The following is a 19,922-nucleotide window of genomic DNA, read 5'->3' as shown; positions in this document are numbered from 1 at the left end:
GATAAAGCCCTCATGATGGCTTAAGTGCATGTAGGTGCATTGTAGTACAACTAATGATTACTGAACAAGGCTCACACCTGTCAACCTTCATTCTTTCTCCATGAGGCTAGCGGTTAATTCCTGGGATGCCAAATATTAACTTGCGTGCATCCTAGAGAGAATGGCATGTTAACCCTGTATACACAAGAAAATAAAATGAGTGCTTACAGGATCACTGCCAACTGTAGCTAGATCCCAGCAGAGACTTGAGAGCTGGAAAAATTTCAGTGCCTGATGAAGGAGGCATTAGGAAGAGCCTCAGGCACAGAAGAAATGTGGCAAATAAATAATTGGCCAATCACATCTCTGTTTTATCAGGTTCTTTATCTCACATAGAATGAGCATCAAAGCTACCTTGCTGGACCCAATTTCTCTTAGGTAACGTCTACATGGGAAGACGCAGCATGCTAGAGAGGGCTTCACCGCCTGTGGTCTGGCATGTAAAATGTCTTCAGACTGATGTTCTCTGAGAAGAATGACTCTCCGCTCTCGTTGAGCTTTGTCACCCTTTGCCTCCCTTGCTTTCTTGTTCCTTGGAACAGACACAGACTTAAGACAAGTACTGATAAGTTGCAGGCCTGAGAAAACACTGAGGCAGCCCTCAGAGCCGTGGAGGAGGAGCATCTTTGTTGAACATGGTAGCCAATCAGTAGGAGAATCCTGCTCTCCCCTTTTCTCTGTTTCCAGAAGCTGTGCTCCTTTCTACATGGTTGACAGACTATGAATCGGAAAGCACCAGAGTTGAATGATCCCACAATGCTTCAAACCTCCCATTCCCAGAAAGTAGATCACATACCATGGGGCTTGAGGGAGTACTGTTTAGACCTTACATAAAGACTTCTTGGGATTCCCTCCCTCCCTCTCTTTGTTCTCTCCTTCCTTCCTTCTCCTTTTCTCCATTCCTTTCTTCCTCTGTCTCCTTCCTCTCCTCAGTTGTTTGTAACATGCAGGCCAGGTCTCTCTATAGATTTACCTACAGATATAGGTTGCTCTCATATAAGAGCATCATTTAATGCCTTTTAATAACTATACCCCATTATGTAGTCAGCTTTCAAATTCAGTTTCAAAATGTCTCCATCTTATTGGAAAGTCTCACATGCCTGCCCACTTTATTTTTAATCGGTGGGAAAGGAAAAAAAAAACCCTCCAAAAATAGGTATTAGGGAATATTGTTTCACTTGAACACCAAGCAAGTCTGTTTTATCATTTCTTCCTCTAAAAATGTATTTACATTTACTTCTCTGACGTCTGCCATGATAAAACTGTTGTAGCATAAAAAAAAGGAACAGGAAATGGGAAAAGGTGGTCTTTGGTAGCTATGGGCCCAGTTGTTGAGAGTTGCCTATCCCTGGAATGCCACTCTTCCAGTTGGAGGCGTGGGAAACGGAGCATGGGATGGGAAGCAAGAGGGACAAGAGGGACGTCTTGGATACAATCATTTTAAGTATTCATACTTATTAACCCTTTAGTTGTCGGGAGCTTGGAACCATGAGGATACCACTCTCTGCCACTTGTTGACTATTTATTCCATTTTATTTCTTCCCATATATTGTGTTAGTCAAGTCTGGCCGTGGATTCTCCTCCCTTGATAGATTAGGAAACCGTGGCTTAGCTTAAAGGCTGTGTTTCAAGTGGCTGCCCGGGAGATGTCAAATCAAAGACAAGGACCAGCCAAGATCGGAGCCACGGCCCGGCCTCTGCTTTAAAGGGCACATTTTATCACATCTCTAGATCAGAAGGTCAAGGCCTAGCCTTCAGCCATCCTCCTAATTGTCCAGGACTGCTCCTAGTACTAGAAGAGAAAACCTGAAAATATATGGCCATAGGGGAAAGGCTAAGCCAACATCGGATTTAATAGCCACCCCAAAATGGTGGGAATAAAAAAAAAAACAACAACTGAAGGGAAGAGTGTTTATGACTGTGGGGGTTTTGAGAGGCAGCCTTTTAAACCATGCCAGTGTGAGAGCCTGAGGGAGTGGGTGAGCAGGCCTGTGTGTGGGCAAGCCACCACTTGACTGTCTTTGTTGATTCTCCACCGGGGAATGAATTTGACCAGGGATCTGTGGTGATGTTTGGGGAGACTCTGTGATTTGGCTGTTTGAGTGAACTGAGACTAGGTCCTTATTACAAGACAATGTGGAGGGTGTGAGAGGCACATTGTCTGAGTGATCTCTCCCTGGCTAGCTCCTTGGGGCAGCACTCATTTGCCACTGAATGCATAAACACTTCCTTGTATTTAGATTGCGTTTAGGTTGCCTCTGTTTTATCATCTAGCCCCACCTGTGCTCAAACTTTGTTAAGCACAACACTCTTGGGAGACAAGTACTTACCAGGAGAGGTTCCTGTTCCACTAAGAAATGTTCCTACAATAATAGTCCTTTGCCAAGACTCCCATTCTGTATTTTTATGAAAATTCCTTCTAATTCTTGGAATGAACTAAATGTCAGGTTTTCTGCTCTTTAACGCTCTGAATCCAAAAGGGCATACCCTATTGTCAAGCAAGAGGGCTTAGTACCAAGTAAAGTCCAGAAGATTCTATTGAATAAAGGGGGAAGGGAGTGAGCATCAGAAGGTCCTTGAAATCAGCGATGACATATTTTACCATGCTCGGTATTAATGGCTGTCAGTAACTGTGTCTAGTGGCTTCGTCTTCAACCACCTTGTGTGTTTCCTTTTTCCTTTGTTCTTCCCTACCCACCAACTCTGGCCTGAGCTTCCTTAAAGTTCTGTGTCCCAAAGACCAGATTCCTATTTGGTAAAGTGAGGCAGCGGGCATCATACCCCCAAGCTGGTTTTATCTAGCTTCGGAAGTTGGCTCATCCTAGATGTCTGAGGAGAAAAACCAATTCCCATATTTTGCAAGTTTACTTTGCTGTACTACAGTGAATAATTGTCCTGGGGGGACGAGATGGCATCAGAGAATATTAATCTTAGATTTTCATTTCCTGTAAAATAACTTTCCACTTATTATATTCAGTGAGAATACTTTGGGTTTCAGGAAATATGCATATTTTATCACAGACAATCCGAAGCGAGCTCTCAAATGTAGCTGAGGCCCCAGAGTTAAGAGGTACAGGCAGTTGGGGAGACCAGAAGAGGCTACGGTACACTGAGAAAGGGTAGGAGGTAAACAGAGGCAGAATCAAGTCACCCATAGCATGAGCACCTACACAGCACTGTCCAATTTTAGACCTAAGCCATCATAAAAATTGGTAATAAGAAAACAGTAAAAATCAAAGCAGCCTCAGGGATACATCAAATCGCAAGCCTGGGCCATGTCAAGTACTTCACGTATAAGCTCTTTTGCATACTGTCCACCCCAAGGAACTGGTTAGGGGTTGTGGCGTATCTAAGAGGAAAGATTAGTTTAAGGAAAAGAATTGAAACACTTTTCCCAAGGAACTCAAAAGCGGTCCCAGGGTAACTTCACAGGCCAGAATTCAAGGGCAGGAACAGGAAGGAGCATAAAGCCTCTCCCTTCCCTTGGGCTTCCACTGTGTGGTAGCAGAGATGAGTCACTAGACTTTAGGCTACAGCCTCTGATGATCAAGCAAACAGAAGACTCTCCTTCTGCACAGCCAGGAAAATCCACAAAAGCAAGCCTACTTCTAGCTGTCGACTGCAAAGTCTAAGGGTCTCCAAGACCACATTGTATCTGATACCCTGTGCATTCGGGGGTGTCCAAGCACAGTCGCAGTTTCGAAAACTTAGCAAAATGACTCCTGAAACTCTCTAGAAACTGTTATCCTCCAGTTATGTTTTCTTAAAAAAAAAAAAAAAAAAAAGGACATGGCCTAAAATCAGGCAAGGGAAGACAGCCATGTGGCAAAATCCAGGGAAATTATGGAAGCCAAGCTTCCAGTCCACTCACACAAAGTACTAAGCTTTCCTATTAACAATGTATGATATCAAGAACAGGGTGAGTCAGGGTAGCTGGCCTTCTAAGGTTTAAAGGGTCAGTTTGAGGCTTAAACATGAAGGCACAGTTGACCATTCATGTGTCCGATGTTTTAGCATTTTCCATTATCCAAAATGACCTAAGACCCATAAGTGAATAGAGACTCTTGACTGGCCCTTTTAAGACTCCCAAGAGCTAGTCTCGAGATCATGGACCAGGACTTATGAATTCTCTCTTCAGAGAATGTTGATTTTTTTTTTCATTTATACATGCCAGTGTTCTGATGAAAGCCCTCCCTGCACAGGGCTCATGGGTCCTAGGTGCTCTGGTGGGAAGCTGAAACTTGCTGTCTGGTAAGACCATTCACCTTGTCCATCACATCACCTGGGCATTGATGAAGGTATTTCCAGAGGGAAATTCTGCGCTATCTCATGGAGAGACTATACTACGCAATGAAACCATCAAATTTCTTCTATTTCCATTTGATGGGATATCATTAAGGAGTCCGAGGGAAATGAACTAAAGATGACTTGATAAGTGTAATTTTTAAAAATCAGACAGATCCTCTTAAAATATGACGTGTGTGACTTAGAGAACAGAGAAACTAATGGGGAGTTGATGAAGAGGTTCTGTATGTGAACACTTATGCAAATTCCCCATCAGGCGGGAGATGTCTGTCTCATTTCCCTGGAGTCCGGAGTCCCGTGTGAGTTACCTGAGGCGCCTTATATACTCTCCATGTCCACACAGACCCTGAGCCAATGGCATCTGAGTATCTAGAAGTGAGGTTCAGGGTCTCACAATGTTTAAAGATCCTTGGGATTTACTATTCAAGAGTTTTGAAACAAGAGCAAACTCTACAAAAATTTGGTCAGTTTTCAGTAGGACCAAACTTCCATAATTGAATATATATGTCTAAAACACTAGTCGGGAGTATGGCTCCAGAACCTCAATGAGATTCCATGGGGAAAAAATAGATTCTGGAAATTTAGATTCTGATCTTTGCTTCATGTTATGTTTGTATTATCACTTGGATCTTGAGGAAAATTTATCTATTGTATAATATACAGAACATCATTTATATATTGTATAATATATCACATATATTATTTATGTGGGGAGTGGGTATAAGGGTATGTGCATGGGGAAAAAAGAGGACAATGTGTTTGTCTGTCCCCTTCTCCCACCGTGACAGTCCTAGTAATGTCGCTGGAGTCATCGTGCTTGTCCGCTAGTACCTTTATTCACTGATCCATCTGATGGCTCCAAGGAAATTCGTTGTTGGTGAAATACAGCCCTGAGTAGAGAGAAATGCTGCTCAGGCAATAGATTTTTGGCAGAGGTGAATTATCGTTCACCGGATTCATCCCATTCATTGAAATGTTTGTGTTTAGTTTGGGGAATTAAAAATTTTGAGTGTGAGAGAAAATTGTTCGAAAGAGACAGAGGGATTGAAATAAAAGCCACTTCAGACCCAAAGGAGAATCTTACTAGCCGCGTCTTGGTGTGCTACACTGGAACCCTGCCCCAGTCAACAGAGAATTTTTTTTTGAAGGTAAGCAATTTAGAAAATGAATCTGCTCTACCTTTTGGTAGGAAGATGGGTGCCAAGGTTAGATCTTTAAGGAAATAATCTTATTAGTCCCTCTTATTAAGGAAGCCTCTGCCGCGTGTAGACTTTGAACCTGCCTGATGAAAAGTGGGTCTTGTCAAACAGCTCCCAGCTCCGAGTGAAAAGGTTGAATGTTGTTGGTTTAGACCGTCCAATCCAAATGCAAACATGTTTCTAAGCTTGTGTTTGCATACTCTGCAAGGGACAAAAAAAGACTTCCTCATTTTCCCTGACTCTGACACTAATGGCGTTGCAGGGGGATGGCAGCTCCCACAGAAATTACTAAATCACCCTGTTAATGGTGTGCACAGAGAGGCAAAAAGCAACCAGCATACCTTGAAATGCAAAGCTTCCAGATAGCCATTGTTTGGGTCCTTTTATTTCTCAAACTCTCCATTTCCACCACCACCCCGCCCCTTTATGGCTTCTGGTCCTTGAGTTTCTCCGTACTGACCCCGTCTGGAAGTTGTAAGGCTGGAATCCTGACAGCATTCATAGCTGATGTCTGTCTTACAGGATTATTGCTCACCAGGAATGCTTCACTACATAATCAAGCAGAAGGTCAAGAGAGGTGGAGAGAGAGAGGGGAAAAACTCTAATTAAATCAGGAAGGGCTGACTTGTGCCCTGAGAAATGCAGGCAGCCTCCAGGAGGGCTTCACTCCTGGATACAAGTGCAACAATTGGTCCCAGTCAGGGGCCGCACTTGCCGCATTGGACAACAAAGAAATTGCCATTAAAGTGAGCGCTCCTGGAAGGACCGCCATTAAAGTGAGCGCTCCTTGAAGGACCGGCTTCATTCTCTGCTTTAACTCTGTTATTAAGGCCCTTCTCAAATCAGATTAAGGAAAGGCCCTGTAAGACATAGCTTGATTAGTGTGATGGAAGGCAGAGAGCGAGCTCCTTTCTTGTATCTGCTTCTCTGACCTCTGAGACATGTAGTTTGTGGAGGCCAGCCTGGAGTGCAGGGTAACCTTGGTGGGAACCAAGCACAGGGGAAGAAAATCTGGAGATGTATGTTGTTGGAAACAGAACTGAGATGCACCTTGCCTGTTTATTTGTGTGTTTGTTTTTCCTGAAAAGTGTCTTGCCATATAGATTCTTGAGTACTGTCAGGCCCAGTACTGAAAAATGTGTTAATGGTTCAAAAGAGTTATCACCAAAACTCTGAGATAAGTGCAAGAACTCTGCAAGTCAGGTAGTCAAGGCACCGGTGGGCAAAAACAAGCACGAACAATGAAGAACCTGTTCTGGCCCAAGCTGGTGGTCACTGGCCCAAGTGCTTCAGAAGCATCACCTGATTCCGTATGAAGTTTACATCATTATGCATGAAGTGCAAAGCCAGGACGTACTGTGACTGCAGAGGAGAGAGAGGGCATGGGGAGTTTGCTGAACAAAAGTAAGTGAGCAGGGTGTGGAGGTCACGTGAGATTTGTAGCCTGCGTTTAAGAAGTAGAGTGGAAGAAAACCTGTGTTAGCAAATCCCAGAAACAGAGACGTGGAGTGTTGAGATCATCTAGATGCGTGGAATTCGTGCATCGTGCAGCAAAGAAACTGTTGGTGGGAAGGGGGAGGAGACAGTGTGATGGAGAAAGAGCTTTGCCCAGTGCATCATGGGACTGAAAGAGAGTTGTTTAAGAAGAATGGCGTTCAAATTTCTATCTTGGCGAGATCCTTCTAGGTAATTATTTCTTCTGTCATTGTTACAAGTTGGTCCTATGATCTCCCTTGGAAACAACCCACTTCCCAAGGGTTGGCACTGACATAGAAGAACCACCCCTGTTTGAACTCTCGGATGTCAGATATCCTGATATTCTATGTGGTTTTCTTAGAACAGGGAATATAGTGAGTTCTTTCTTCATGGGTAAATGTTGCTCATGGAAGCTTATCAGTCTCAAGGTTTCTTAGAAAGATCCCCATTGTCTAAGCTGAACCTTAAGCAAATCCAGCCAGCATCTTTCTAGATCTGTGGGAGAGATACTAAGTGGTAAGCTCCCATTGGTTCCGAGCTGTGTTCCTCATGTCTGAGGGAATATGTGCTACCTCCTTACTGGACAAGGACATCCACCTTCCCAACTGCCACCTGCCCTTAATGGCTGAGCAATATGACCAAGAGACAAAGCAAATGGAAAAGTCTGTGAAGGGGGAGGGGCCAGAGGAGAAGCAATGCATCTAAGGAACCATAATGCTGTGGCCGTCACCCGGATTGGTGGCCAAGTCCCAGAGATTCCTTCCAGTGAGGCTCATCATTGCAAACAGATGAGTTTCCGGGGGGCCGTCGTAAGATTTTCCTATCACTTATCCCCATTTCCTGCTTCACCGTCTTGCTGCATGTGAAACCCCTTCCTGCTTCTGTAACACAGGTGCCGGGAATGCAGTCTTTTGTGGAGTATGATGCAAAAATTGCATGTTTCTTAAATGCAACCGACAGCAGTAGAAAATGTCAGTCAGCCCAGGTTAACTCCTTGGAAAGTTTTCCATGAAAGAGGAGTGTTCTGGGTCTACCCCAGTTTCTGAGGATGGTTTTGCTAGAGAACTTCGGCAATATGGCTGCCCATGCTTGTGAACCAGGGCTGAGAGCTGAGCACCAGACCTGCAGATCTGGTAGAGTAGAGTAGTGGTCCCCAGTGTGCAGTAGGAGGAGAGAGATGCCCACTTGGTAAAATTATGGATAGCATTCTCTCTCTCTCTCTCTCTCTCTCTCTCTCTCTCTCTCTCTCTCTCTCTCTCTCTCTTACCTGCATGAATACACGCACATGCATACACACACACACACACACACCAGAAGATACTACACCCACTACACAGCAAACCTTCTGTGCAGATTACACCCAGGACTCGAAGCCTTCACCTTCTGCCTCCGTCTGCTGACCACCTCCCACCTCTCGCTGCATCCGATTTCCCGCACATCACAGATTTCTCAGGAACAAGGCCTGGCCCCTTGGTCATTTCAAGCTTGTTGAGCCTTCATAAGTCCTAACCACATACCAGCCTTCTAAATTGAGAAGGTGATGAATTTTTAAATTCCCGAACCTGCTCTGTAATAATCTTTGCTCCATCCCACACATTACGATGCAGGAAGGCAACAGATGTGTTTTCTTATGACTCCAAGAACATGAAATATTGATGGGGAGGAGAGCATGGGCTTGGTATTGAGGCTCATCCACAATGAAAGGTATCAGTTCTCACCCAGCCTTCAAATTCTGCGCTCTCTTCCTCCGATGCTTAGGACCTGAAGAGAGTCCCAAACCTGTGATACCCAAGTCTAATTCAATGAATTCTCTAAAGAGCTGTGCAGTGAAATCTGTCTAAAAAGGTCTTTATCAGTCTCTGGGGACCAATCGCTAATGCAGCTAATACACGTTTGATCTATACAGACGATTTTCCCTTTGTCCCTAAGGGAATCTTGGCAAACACTGGGTTTACTCGGTGCCAAGCCCGAGTTGCCCGTTAGAAAATAAATAGCATTTTAACACATTCAAGCATTGGTCCCCGGGATGAAAAGCAGCATGGAGATCTTCTCTGGGCTTTCTAGCTTGCCTATAGGACATAATGAAAACTTCATTTTTAAAGTATTTCTTTTCCTGCTGACAGTTTGCTCAGAGACACAGCATTCCGAAGGGGGGAAAGGCACAAAGTAATACTGTCATATTTTTAGTGCAGTAAAGAAAATAAATGATGATATTTCATCCAGAATAATATTTCTAACACGTGTACAATTGGGTACCAATGTGTGGGAAAGCATATGAGACTTTCTTTAGAGGCACATGCCCTACTGTCCATTAAATTTGTAGCATTTGTTATCATTCATATTGTGAAAAGTATAGGTGCACACAGAGAGATGTTTATATATAGTTATATATAACCGGTATAGTTGTAATTTTGTTGATTTGATTAACTACCGTGGGACTAACCTGGGAAGCATTAAGTCACACTGATAAAAAGTTGAGTAAAAAAGCAGAAATTAATATGCAAATGCAGCTTCAACAGGGGCAGGACCGATTAGCTACAGCAGCAATGGTGGTAGAAAGTGACTAACCCCTGGAAAGGCTGATCTCCTACCTATTCAGAAAGCAGAGAGGGGTCAGAGGCAGCCCCTTCGTGCTCGCCAGTGCTGACAGGTGTACAACCGTTTCCCCAATAAGTCAGCCTGCAGATGTCAACAGCAGTGGATTCCCTACGGACCAACACATTCCAAGAGCACTGGAGTCCTGCTCTCTTCATACTTACAAGGAGAGAATCTCCATCCCTCTGTGGTGCCTCCTTCCGAGATGTGGCAGAAAAGATTTTTTTGCAAGGCACTCAGAGGACATGCCTCTCATAGGGGATTTTCCCCAAGGAGCGGGCGGGACTCTTCTCTGCAAGGGAATGGTTTGGACGTGTCTTGTGATATGTATGCACCCATGATGGAAGGAAGGCGCTAGAAAACCCCAGCTTCTGTCTTGAGTGTAGTCCCAGCATTTCACAAGAAGACAAATGCGCCTCCCAGTACCAAGGAGAAACAGAGACCCTCAGATATCAGGTGTGGACCCGATCTTGCTTCTTCCTTTCTAGTCATTCTTCCCAACGCAGAATCAATGAGGACTCCTGCAGGGTGGGGGGGTTGCCTCTTTTGCAGCTCTGGCTCTGCTCATAACGTGTCTATCAGTCCTCTAGAACCTTCTGTGGTACAGTGCCCAGACTTATATTTCTTCCTGGCAACTTTCAGTTATCAAGGATGGACTGCCATCTATTTTCATGAGCAAAGAATGGAAAAGTAGAGGAGTGGTTAGCGTCAAAACAGTTGAAATGATAGACGATGGTGGATCCATATGGAGAAAGGAATCTCTACACTAATTCCTCGCCCTAGCCCTCCCATGACATCAGCAGATCCCTTGCTTTGATTAATTCACCAATTTCATCAGTATTATAAGCGGTTTGGGACTCTTTTTAAAAAACATTATTTTACACGTATGGGTGTTTTGCCTCCTTCTATGTGTGCGTGCTGGATGGCCTCGGAGGTCTGAAGGGGGCACCGGATCCCCGGGGACTTGCGTTACAGATGGTTGCCAGCTGCCATGCAGGTGCTGGGAATTGAACCCCGGTCCTCTGGAAGAGCAGCCAGAGCTCTTAACAACTGAGCCATCTCTCTAGGCCTAATATTGTTTTATAACTTTAATGTAAAGTGCTTCAGAGAAATAGAATTGGAAATTAGCTGCTAAAGCCACAGGGAAACCATTCCTTCCCAGATGACTCATTCTGGCACCGGATGGCAGAACCACTGTCGTCACAAAGGACTGAGAGAAGGTTGAAAGGAGACAGCCTCTCTGGAGTGGGGAGAGGGAGAGCACATCATGGAAAGTGTGAAGCCGTAGTCTACCCCACCCATGGAGTCTCTCTTTGGACTCTCTACCAAGAGCCCTTTGCTTTCTTGCCTGGCCACAATGCAGAATATTACAGAATCAAACACATTCTGGAGTCAACTTGTATGGACAAGAAAAGTGATCTGAGTCCTCCCTTTAAACAGCTCACCTTGAAGTTCAGGGAATAATGATGCCTGCTATCCCTTTGCCTCCCTTGAGGAAGCTCTTCAGAGGAGGAAGATTTTGCTTCTCAACCTTATCTGCCACCTTAATTTTTTAAAGCCACCAACTTAAAAAAAAATTGGGGACTTTTCTATCCTTAAGGAAATAGGAACTAGGTGCCCCAAGCATTTTCTAGCTGTGCTGGAGGCAACAACAAGGCTCTCCCCTCTGCTGCCAAGGAACACACATGTGCCTCAGTTGTACATATTTAGCAACTGTCACAGTTAAGGATTTAGACTGAGCTCCCATGCAGAAAAAGAAAACAAAACAAAGCAGGTTTTAAAGACCACTAGGAATGTGTCCTTGTACATTTCCCAAGAGACAGAGAAAGGTCTGTGTTAGGACAATGACATTTGTGCTAAACGTGCACATTATAAAGCGTCGGGTGCCCCCAGGAAGTTAGAGTCCCTGTCAGATGAAGCACGGCCTGGGAGAGAAGAAATGTTCCACTTAATGCTGACTGATTTAGGATACAGCTCCACGGTGGTACCTCCTAAATAAGGGGGAAATAAGGGGAATGTTAGCTTAATGGAGCAAAATCATGAATCGTATTAGAAAGCAGTTAGCTGTGATCTGTGGAGTAAGTAAAGCCCGACTATGTTACGACTTGATCTGGCTGATGTGTTTGGGAAGGACTAGTCATTCGTGTTTCAACTGGAGAAATAGCTTCAGTGGATGATGCAACAGACCACAGGTTGGTTTTTTTTTTTTTTTTTTTTTTTTTTTTTTTTTTTTTTTTGTTCCGGGTGTCTTGACAAGGAGTGAGAAAGGAAGAGCTGCTTAACCCATCCCCCTCCCCAAAGGAATGGCTCTTCACATTAGGCGGTTTGGGTGTTCAACGGTAGAAAAGTCCAGGTATTTCCTAGCCGAGCTGACGCTGTGGGATGCGCTCCTGTGAAGATTCGCAATATTGATGGCCTTTGTTTACGTAAGCACAAAGTGATTAGCACCTCAACTGGCTGTGTATTCAAGACCTCTTCTGTGTGTTTATCCAGCAGAGGGTGTGGTTATCCCCTACACTCTCACAATAGGCAAGAGGCACCTCGGGGAAGCTCTCCATCATCTTCAGGGATGTTACTAATTTATGTATACTGGGTTGGGGTGCAGCTCAGTGGCCGAAGGTTTGCCTAGAACATGGCGGGGACATAGGTTTGATTCCCACTGGCGTAGACATTAATTTGTTAAAGCAAACGAGAAATAAAGATAGGTAGATGATAAATAGAGAGATGAATTATATAACATACACTGTAGAACACTGTTTATGGAAAAAAATCTTACGAAATCAGGCATTAGGACAGGCATTGTAATGTACACATGTAATCTTAGCAGTCAGGTGGCAGAGGTCCAAAAGTCATGACTTTGAGGCCAGCCTGGGCTACACAGCGAGTTCCAGGGCAGGCTTAGTCCCATCAGACGCATGGTAACACCCTGTCTCTAGAGAAAAGTGAAATTATGTTTTTCAGGAAAACAAGTACTGGTCACATGAGCATTGCATTTAATTAGCGATACTGCAGTGAACAGAACCCTTGGCTGGGCAGTGATAGGAAAATCAGACTGGAAATCTTGTTGGTTGCTCCCTAAGCCTAGTAGGAGACAGCAGGAGCGATTAGTAGATGTGCTAATGGCATGGAAATGACTGAGGCTTTTCTGGGACTTTCTGGGATTCCTGGTCACTTTTCTCTTCCCATGTCAAGAAGAGAGCCGACTTGTTCTGGATATCAAACTTCCAAAGTTATTTTAGCTCACAATTTAATCAACAGAAAGGTATCCAGTTGTTTTTTTGAAAACGTGCAATCTCCTTGTCGGAGAATACTTGTTGCACAACGCGTGTCTTAATTCTTCCTGCTTTTATTTCCTCCTCAGTGCTGACTGAGACCTCTGCCATGAGGCAACTCGTCTGAGGGTTTACTGTAGGCAAATGACTGCGCTTGGAAGGTTATTTGGTCTCCCCGGGTGCCAGAGTCATTTGGATTTAGCAAAGGATTTGGTTTTCTCACCAAATTCTCAGAAGCCTACGAGTACAGGCAGGTCGAGGTGCTTGCTGCCAGGCCTGATGGCATGAGTTCGATCCCCAGACTGGAGGGAAGGGCTGGTACCCACTCATTGTCCTGTGCCGCATGTATATGAGAACACATACTCATCGATAAATACGTTTCCAGATGAGAAAATTGAAGTGCAAGGGAGATGGACAGCTCGTCAAAGACAACAGAGTTAGCAGATACCCGGCAGATCCTAGACATTCTTACATTGCCGCACTTGAGGGCAGTAGATAGGTCTTCCCGGGACCCTTGCCATACATTTTACCCTGGGGTTAGCTTCAAAGTTAATTGTGGCTTAGTTACTAAAGAAATAAATAATACTGTGAAATGATCTGATTCCTGAGGAACTGCCTTGGTCCTTATGGTTCTAGTTACTTGCTTCTGGAGCTTAATCAAGGAAAAAAATAACAGCGTGGTTGGTGTTCTAGAGAAGCTGAGAGCAACTTCTCCAAGCTAAGGAGACAGCTGTACCCGTGTGTGCAGCCAAGGCTCCACTTAAGGAAAGGCAAGTAGGTTTGGAGCATCCATCCCAACTACTGCTGGGAGCCGTCTTCAGGGAAATTTGCATCCTTCATTCCTTGCTGATCTGAAGTCTGGGTATCTGGTGGTTTTGTCGTGGGGACAGGCATGGCCTATGCTTTTCCTGTGAGGCTGCCTTCCGAGTGCTTATTGTTAAGGGAACTCTGCTGCCTCCTGCTGGGGAACCCATTTCCCATTGCTTTGCTAATGTGTGCATCAAAGCAGGGCTTGCCAGTTTGGGCTCCCTCTACTGACCTCTACTCTGTCCTCTGGCCATTACTTCCATTTCGAGACAACAAGACAGGCAGCTGATTCGGAAGGGAATAAGTCATCAGAAGTGGTAAATATATATATGTATGTATGTATGTGTATATGTGTGTGTGTGTGTGTGTGTGTGTGTGTGTATAAATGTATACATATACAATCATAGGACTCAACATTCAAGGGAAGCCTTTGAGAAAGTCCAGTTTCTCTTCCCTCCTCGTGTTTGCATTCTTGGATGAGACAAGTGACTTTCCCCAGGCTGACTTCTTGCTCGGATGGGCCAACTAAACTGTGAGGTCCTGCCAACTCAAGCAGTGCCCGGGGCTTTTTGCAAAGGGAAGTTACCTCTGTCCTCCAAGCAGGGACTCCCCAGCTAGACCTGGGTGACATTTCATTGCTCTCACTACCCACTCCGAAGGAGCCAGTTCCTGCCATCGCACTGCCTTCGTCATGCCAGTGTGGAGTTCATTTTGCCTGTGGCTAATACGCCGAGCTAGCCCATGATGCAGGATTGAGCTGTAACAAGAAGGGAATTGTTCATTTGACTGAAGAGGAAACATGGGGACTGAATCATTTCTCTACTTGGCCAAATCTCTGGTCTTCCTGTCTGGGACTATGACTTCAATGGGGCACCAAGGAGCCTTTGCCGTGTGAGCGTGATTGCTCTTTATCCAGCTTGGAAGGTTGGTTTTGCTGTCAGTATTCCTGACTCCCCTTGGCAGCCCATTCTAAATCAATCTTCCATGAATTCACTGGAATGCTTTTTGTAGTCTCTTGCATTGCATTCCCAAGTCCCTGTCCCTAACCCTGGGAGGCCACTTGAGGAGGCTTCACCTCAACATCACCTGCCCTTTCCTCTCAGGAGTGTCTTCTGCTCACTCCATGATCATAACCTTCTCCCCACACTCATCTACCGTAGTGGCCATATTTCAAGCGTTCTCTTGGCTCCTAATAGATGAGTTGGGACACGTCTCAAAGTGCTTTTGTTTGCTCTGAAAGAGGTTGAATCAGGGAAGAGATGGGGGGGGGGAATGTATGTGGGAACAATTTAATTGTATCCACGAGGATTCTTAGTAATCAGGATGCCAGTGTGTGTTTTCCAGAGCCTAAAGCTGACATAAATAATGTAGTGTACCCCGCTTTGTGCAGGCTTGCCGAGGAATGCTGATAGAGAAGAAGCCAAACTGGGAGCCGAAACGCCCGGCTCCCAGCACAGCCTTTAAAATCCTTTTATGGAGTAGTACTTTTTGAAAGTGCAGCCAGGACCTTGGCGAGCTGTATCTGCCAGGGAGAGGCCAACAGATGAGGAGCTTTGGAGGAGGTTTTTCTTCCCCCTTCCGTTTTTATTTGGAGGATGAGAATCTGGTGCAGCGTGCATGTGTGGTCTCAGCTAACGATTGGTTGATTTCGTTTCATGTCCCAATCCCAGAAGGACTGGGACAACCCTGTCAAGGCCCTGGGAGCCTGGTAAGTGTGCAGCTGTTGCTAACAAGACCTGACTGGCCCCTCAAACCTAGTTAAAAGCACCATGCTAGCCTTTTAGAGTCGCTTGTCTTAATGGTGAGAGCAAATGAGCTTTGTGGGACGGCTAACCCCAAATGAAGTCCTATAGCTTAGGCGCGCCTTATAAGCGAAGTACGCATTGGGGATAGAACAGGGGACCACAAAAGCCTCTGTGCACTTGCAGGACGGGATCAGATGTGCTTTTGCGTGGAATTTTTACAGTAGTTGTGCCAAGCCAAATATGCATTTGAAGCATCGTCCTAATTTTAATTCAAACTGTAACTTATGCATAGTCCTGGTTACACAGCATAGGTGGACAGGAAGGCAGAGCCAGAGAGTGGGAAGACAGGCTAAGAGGATGTTAGAAGTGGCTCCCACTCTTTTTGTGGTGCTCAGGGATAGGCTTTGGGGACTCCATTTAAAAAAGTAGCGATTTCTTTGCTTGTGCTCTGGTGGTTTAAGAAAAAGGACCTCAGGGAACATTTGTTTTGTTCTGTTCTGTTTTCCTTTTGATTAAGGCATTTGGGGTCTAAAAGAGAAGATTAAAGCAGGATCCATTTAATTTATTTAGTTTGCCTCACAGACATGAAGCTTCAGAATGGTAAGTGTCAATTATATTCCTACTGGTTTGGGTAACTCGTTGGGGAGAGGATTCTCACCAGGCAAGACATTACCTATCAAACTGGGACTATCGAAAGCTTTCGAGCAGTTCTGGGAGCCGGTGAGGAAGCATGAGTTCACCACTGAACAGCTTGGGCTTTGGAGACGTTGAATAAGTTGCCCTTTGGGGAAGGGATGGACGGTCAGTCCTCTCTAAGCTGTCAGTGCTGTGATAATCATGGGGTTTTATTTAGAAATCGGTAATGACCCACTAAAATCCACATGGGGAAAAAGAAATGCATGTGTGTGATCTGCCAGTTTCATTTGAGGGCAGAGCTGTCTTTCCTTTTTGATTTGCTACGTAGCTGCCGATGCTGCTTTCACTTAAAACGCGTCACCAAAATGTCTTTTGTAAGGTAGCGTTCGGACATGTCATGGAGAGCTCTACGAAGGGCTGCGAGCAATGTCACGGCGCTGAAGGGAGAGAAGCGCGCTTTTGTGGGAGCTTCCTTCCACCTTCTCTGGTGCAGCCTCTGTGCTCCTGCTGCCTTCAGTGCCCCTTCCACAATTTTCATTCATCCCCCAAGCCCTCACACTCCCTCCTTGCCAGAAGCTTGTCCAAGTCCGACCTGTGCTTTGCTCTGGTTTTAATTTTCCTTGCCAACGTCTCTCTTCCCGAGTAAGGACTCAGGAACTGGGAGAGATTTACTCTTCCTCTTACTTCATACAGTTTTCAGCCAGCAGTCCTCTTCCCGGGAACAAGCGTGTCCATCTGCAAAATGGGCTTCAGATCTCACTAAAGTCTGCGCACCTCTGTTCTTGAGAAGCCTCTCGGTGGCAGTTGCCAACTGTTGGAAAGGAGGCGAGACAGACTCGGCGAAGGGGCTGTCTGCGAGCTGTTTTTCTGTAGGACTAGGCTCAGGCATGTTTTCAAACCTCCCTAAATGGTGCTGCTTGGCGGTGCGCGCTCGTAGGTACGCGCGAAGGAAGTGTCTTTTAACTTCAGAGGGAAACGCGATGCTGGAAATAAACAAATCTCCGTTTTTATAACCTGAAAAGTGACCTGAAGGAATGGGGAGAATTGATGGAAGGCTTTGCTTCTCGGGTCCAAAGTCACAGCTTCATGTTTAATTTAACAAAACATTAAACATTTCATGTTTAATTTAATGAAACATTAGAGCACCAGGATTCGTCACCTTCATGACAGGGTGTCAGGACTGTGGGATAGTTTCAGAATATATGTTCTTCCTCCTGAATTCACATTCGACACTGACAGTGCCTTGTAGCTTAAAAACTTCTCTCTCTCTCTCTCTCTCTCTCTCTCTCTCTCTCTCTCTCTGAATCTTTTCCCCTCTTTTATTTTCCTCCCTGTGATAAAAGAAAGAAAAACCCAAAGCAAGTAAACCAACAAAAACAAGAAGGCATTAGGCATGCACTACTAGTCTAGCTAATTTTAGGGGGCTATTAGCGAGCATTTAGGCAAATCTATTAACATTTAGCATCAGCACAAATGCAATTGCGTTTCTCCTTTTTTGTGTCTCTGACAAAATAAGCAAGCACCGGGGTCTTCAGGACAAGGCAAGAACGGGTGTCGGCACCATTTGTTAGGTAGTAAACTTTTCATTAAACCACTCGGGTTTTGTAATGAACTCTTTGAAGGAGGCTGGAGGAGACAGGAAGGGGAAAAGCTAAGTCCATGTATCCATTTGATAAAGATTGTTTAGCAGCGGATGAAACGCCACCCTTTGTCCCACACTGATTGCCAGATAGTCTTCTTAATGGGAAGTGTCTGAGGTGACAGTGTCGTCTTGCCTTTGGCTTGTGATCGAAAGTTTCCCTTTCAAAGTCGAAGATCCCCTTCCTCTGCTTCCCTGTTTGGCAAAGAGATGGAAGTTTTTATTTTCAACCAGTGCTTGAAGTGTTTAGCTCCTTTAACTGGAAAACAGTAAGCATGTTTGAACAGTGCAGGTACCTATTAGTTCATAAAACATAACATGCATTGTACATGTACCTATTTATACACACATACATACGTGTGCATACAACCTATGGGCATACAACATCTTCATCCCATCCCATAATCCATTTATTTCAATTGTTTCTCATGCCTTTCTAGAATATTGGCTTATATAAGCACAGTATACTATGCATGGTGTCAGAGCTGAGTCTCTCTCCATGTTATTATTCACTCGGTCTGAGCATAGAGCCTTCTGGTATACCTTAAAATGGCTGCAACCAGATGATTGAGTGAGAGAGGTGGGGAGGGGTCTGAGGGAGAGGGTGATGGGTCATGCCTGCTCAATTCAAAGGCACACAGAGGAAGAGAAAAATCATTCTGACAGTTACTGACCTGAAAACAAGTGGTTTAAGAAAAACTCTCAGAATGTTTCTTTTGAGCCCATCTTACATAGTCACAGATGCTTCATTTAGTTGAACACTTGTTTATAGCCTCCGTATGTTGCATCCTGAGGAAGAAATACTCTTGACTCACCAAGAGCCATGGTTGTTGTTGTTGTTATTATTGTTGTTGTTGTTGTTTGGAGGGGGTCTATAACATTCCTACTCATAGACACCCATCTCGACAAAAGTTTCAGAGTGATGGCGGGTGCCCAACGTCTAGCCTGCTACTGGCCAGTTTACCTGCAGCAGTCTGTGCTGCCTCCCCTGCTCCCATACTCAGTTCCAGGCGCAGTGAAGCTTACCCTGGTGCTGTCCCAGCTACGCTCACACTCTCTCGTGCCCTCCTCCGTGACCACCATCCTGATCCGCAGGAGTCACAGGGGCAGCCAAGGTTACCAGGAGTCCTGCTTTATTGCAGAAGTCCCGTGCCCCTGGCATCCTGCCATGCTGCTGAGAGAAATGGTGGGGATGTGGTCCTACTCTGAGGTTGTTCCTTGTCTAATGGGGAAGGTTTGTTAACAGAAATGCAATGAAGCACTTTTCTCGATGAACATCTCTTGTGGCCAGAGAGATCACGTGGGTGTGTGGGTGTGAGCATCCTGACCTTCCGGGGAAGTCAGGGGAAGTGTCAGAGAGGTCACTATCAGGAGAAGTGGCCTGGAGCTATCACAGAAGCCATAGAAATATCTTCCTGGGGTGAATACACAGTGGACGCTCGGCAGTTCGGGGAGCTTCTGGTATTGAGTGTGGCTTGCTTGCACCCTAGAAGGTAAAGACATACGAAAACAGAGACCAAAGCTCACAGCAAATGGCTCTCTGTACCATTGAGTCTTCATCAAACGTGGAGATCTATGCAGGCTGTAGATCAAGACAGAATGCAAAGAGAAAGCTAAGGGTGTCAGAACAGCAGGGGGCCGATGAGGTACAGGGAAGCTACATGTGAATTCCACAACCACTTCAACATTAAAAAAATGTTAAAAAATATGCTGATCATCTCTAACCACATCTGCACATCCCAGATGGGTCCAGGGCTACTGGGTATGCACCGCTCAGGTAGAACCTGGGGTCCGGGCTGCTGGGTGACAGCCTGTGCCCAGAGGGAGCAGGACCCTTGAGGATGTGCTTCGCTCTGACTTGCTCTGACGTACCGTATATCCAAAGCACTTTTCGTGAAGAGTACCTCTGCAGGAACATTTTCTGATGGTCGCACTAAGCAAGCTGAATGGGGGGTGGGGTGCGGTGGGGAGTAAACGTGCGTACGCATGTTTCAGTCAGGGTTTGTATTCCTATAAGGATGGGTGAATTTGAATTCCTCCACAAAACAAAGCCCCTTCAGGCGAAATCCAAAATACACAGGGTGCACTGGGCATGGTGGCTCAAGCTCACAATAGTAGCACTCAGGAAACTGAAGCAAGAATGTTATGGTTTGAGGCCAACCTGGGCTATATAATTGACTTCAAGGCCAGCCTTGACTACGGTACAAAA

General features: G+C 45.2%; 1 protein-coding gene across 15 annotated transcripts in view; it reads left to right on the top strand.

Annotated features, from left to right (window-relative positions):
• Tenm2 (teneurin transmembrane protein 2) overlaps positions 1-19,922 on the top strand; it is a 1,136,292-nt gene that overhangs the window by 700,040 nt on the left and 416,330 nt on the right. Inside the window, exons 1-2 of one of the 15 annotated variants that reach the window (XM_039085074.2) lie at positions 1,923-15,401; positions 15,956-16,038. In XM_039085074.2, the coding sequence (XP_038941002.1) occupies positions 16,023-16,038 (16 nt within the window). In that variant the 5' untranslated portion in view covers positions 1,923-15,401; positions 15,956-16,022. 15 annotated transcript variants of the gene reach the window in all.

The sequence above is a fragment of the Rattus norvegicus genome, chromosome 10 (genome assembly GCF_036323735.1).
Source record: "Rattus norvegicus strain BN/NHsdMcwi chromosome 10, GRCr8, whole genome shotgun sequence".
In the NCBI taxonomy this organism is placed as follows: Eukaryota; Metazoa; Chordata; class Mammalia; order Rodentia; family Muridae; genus Rattus; species Rattus norvegicus.
The sequence above is the reverse complement of the archived record's forward strand: the minus strand, read 5'-3'. Positions and strand labels throughout refer to the sequence as shown.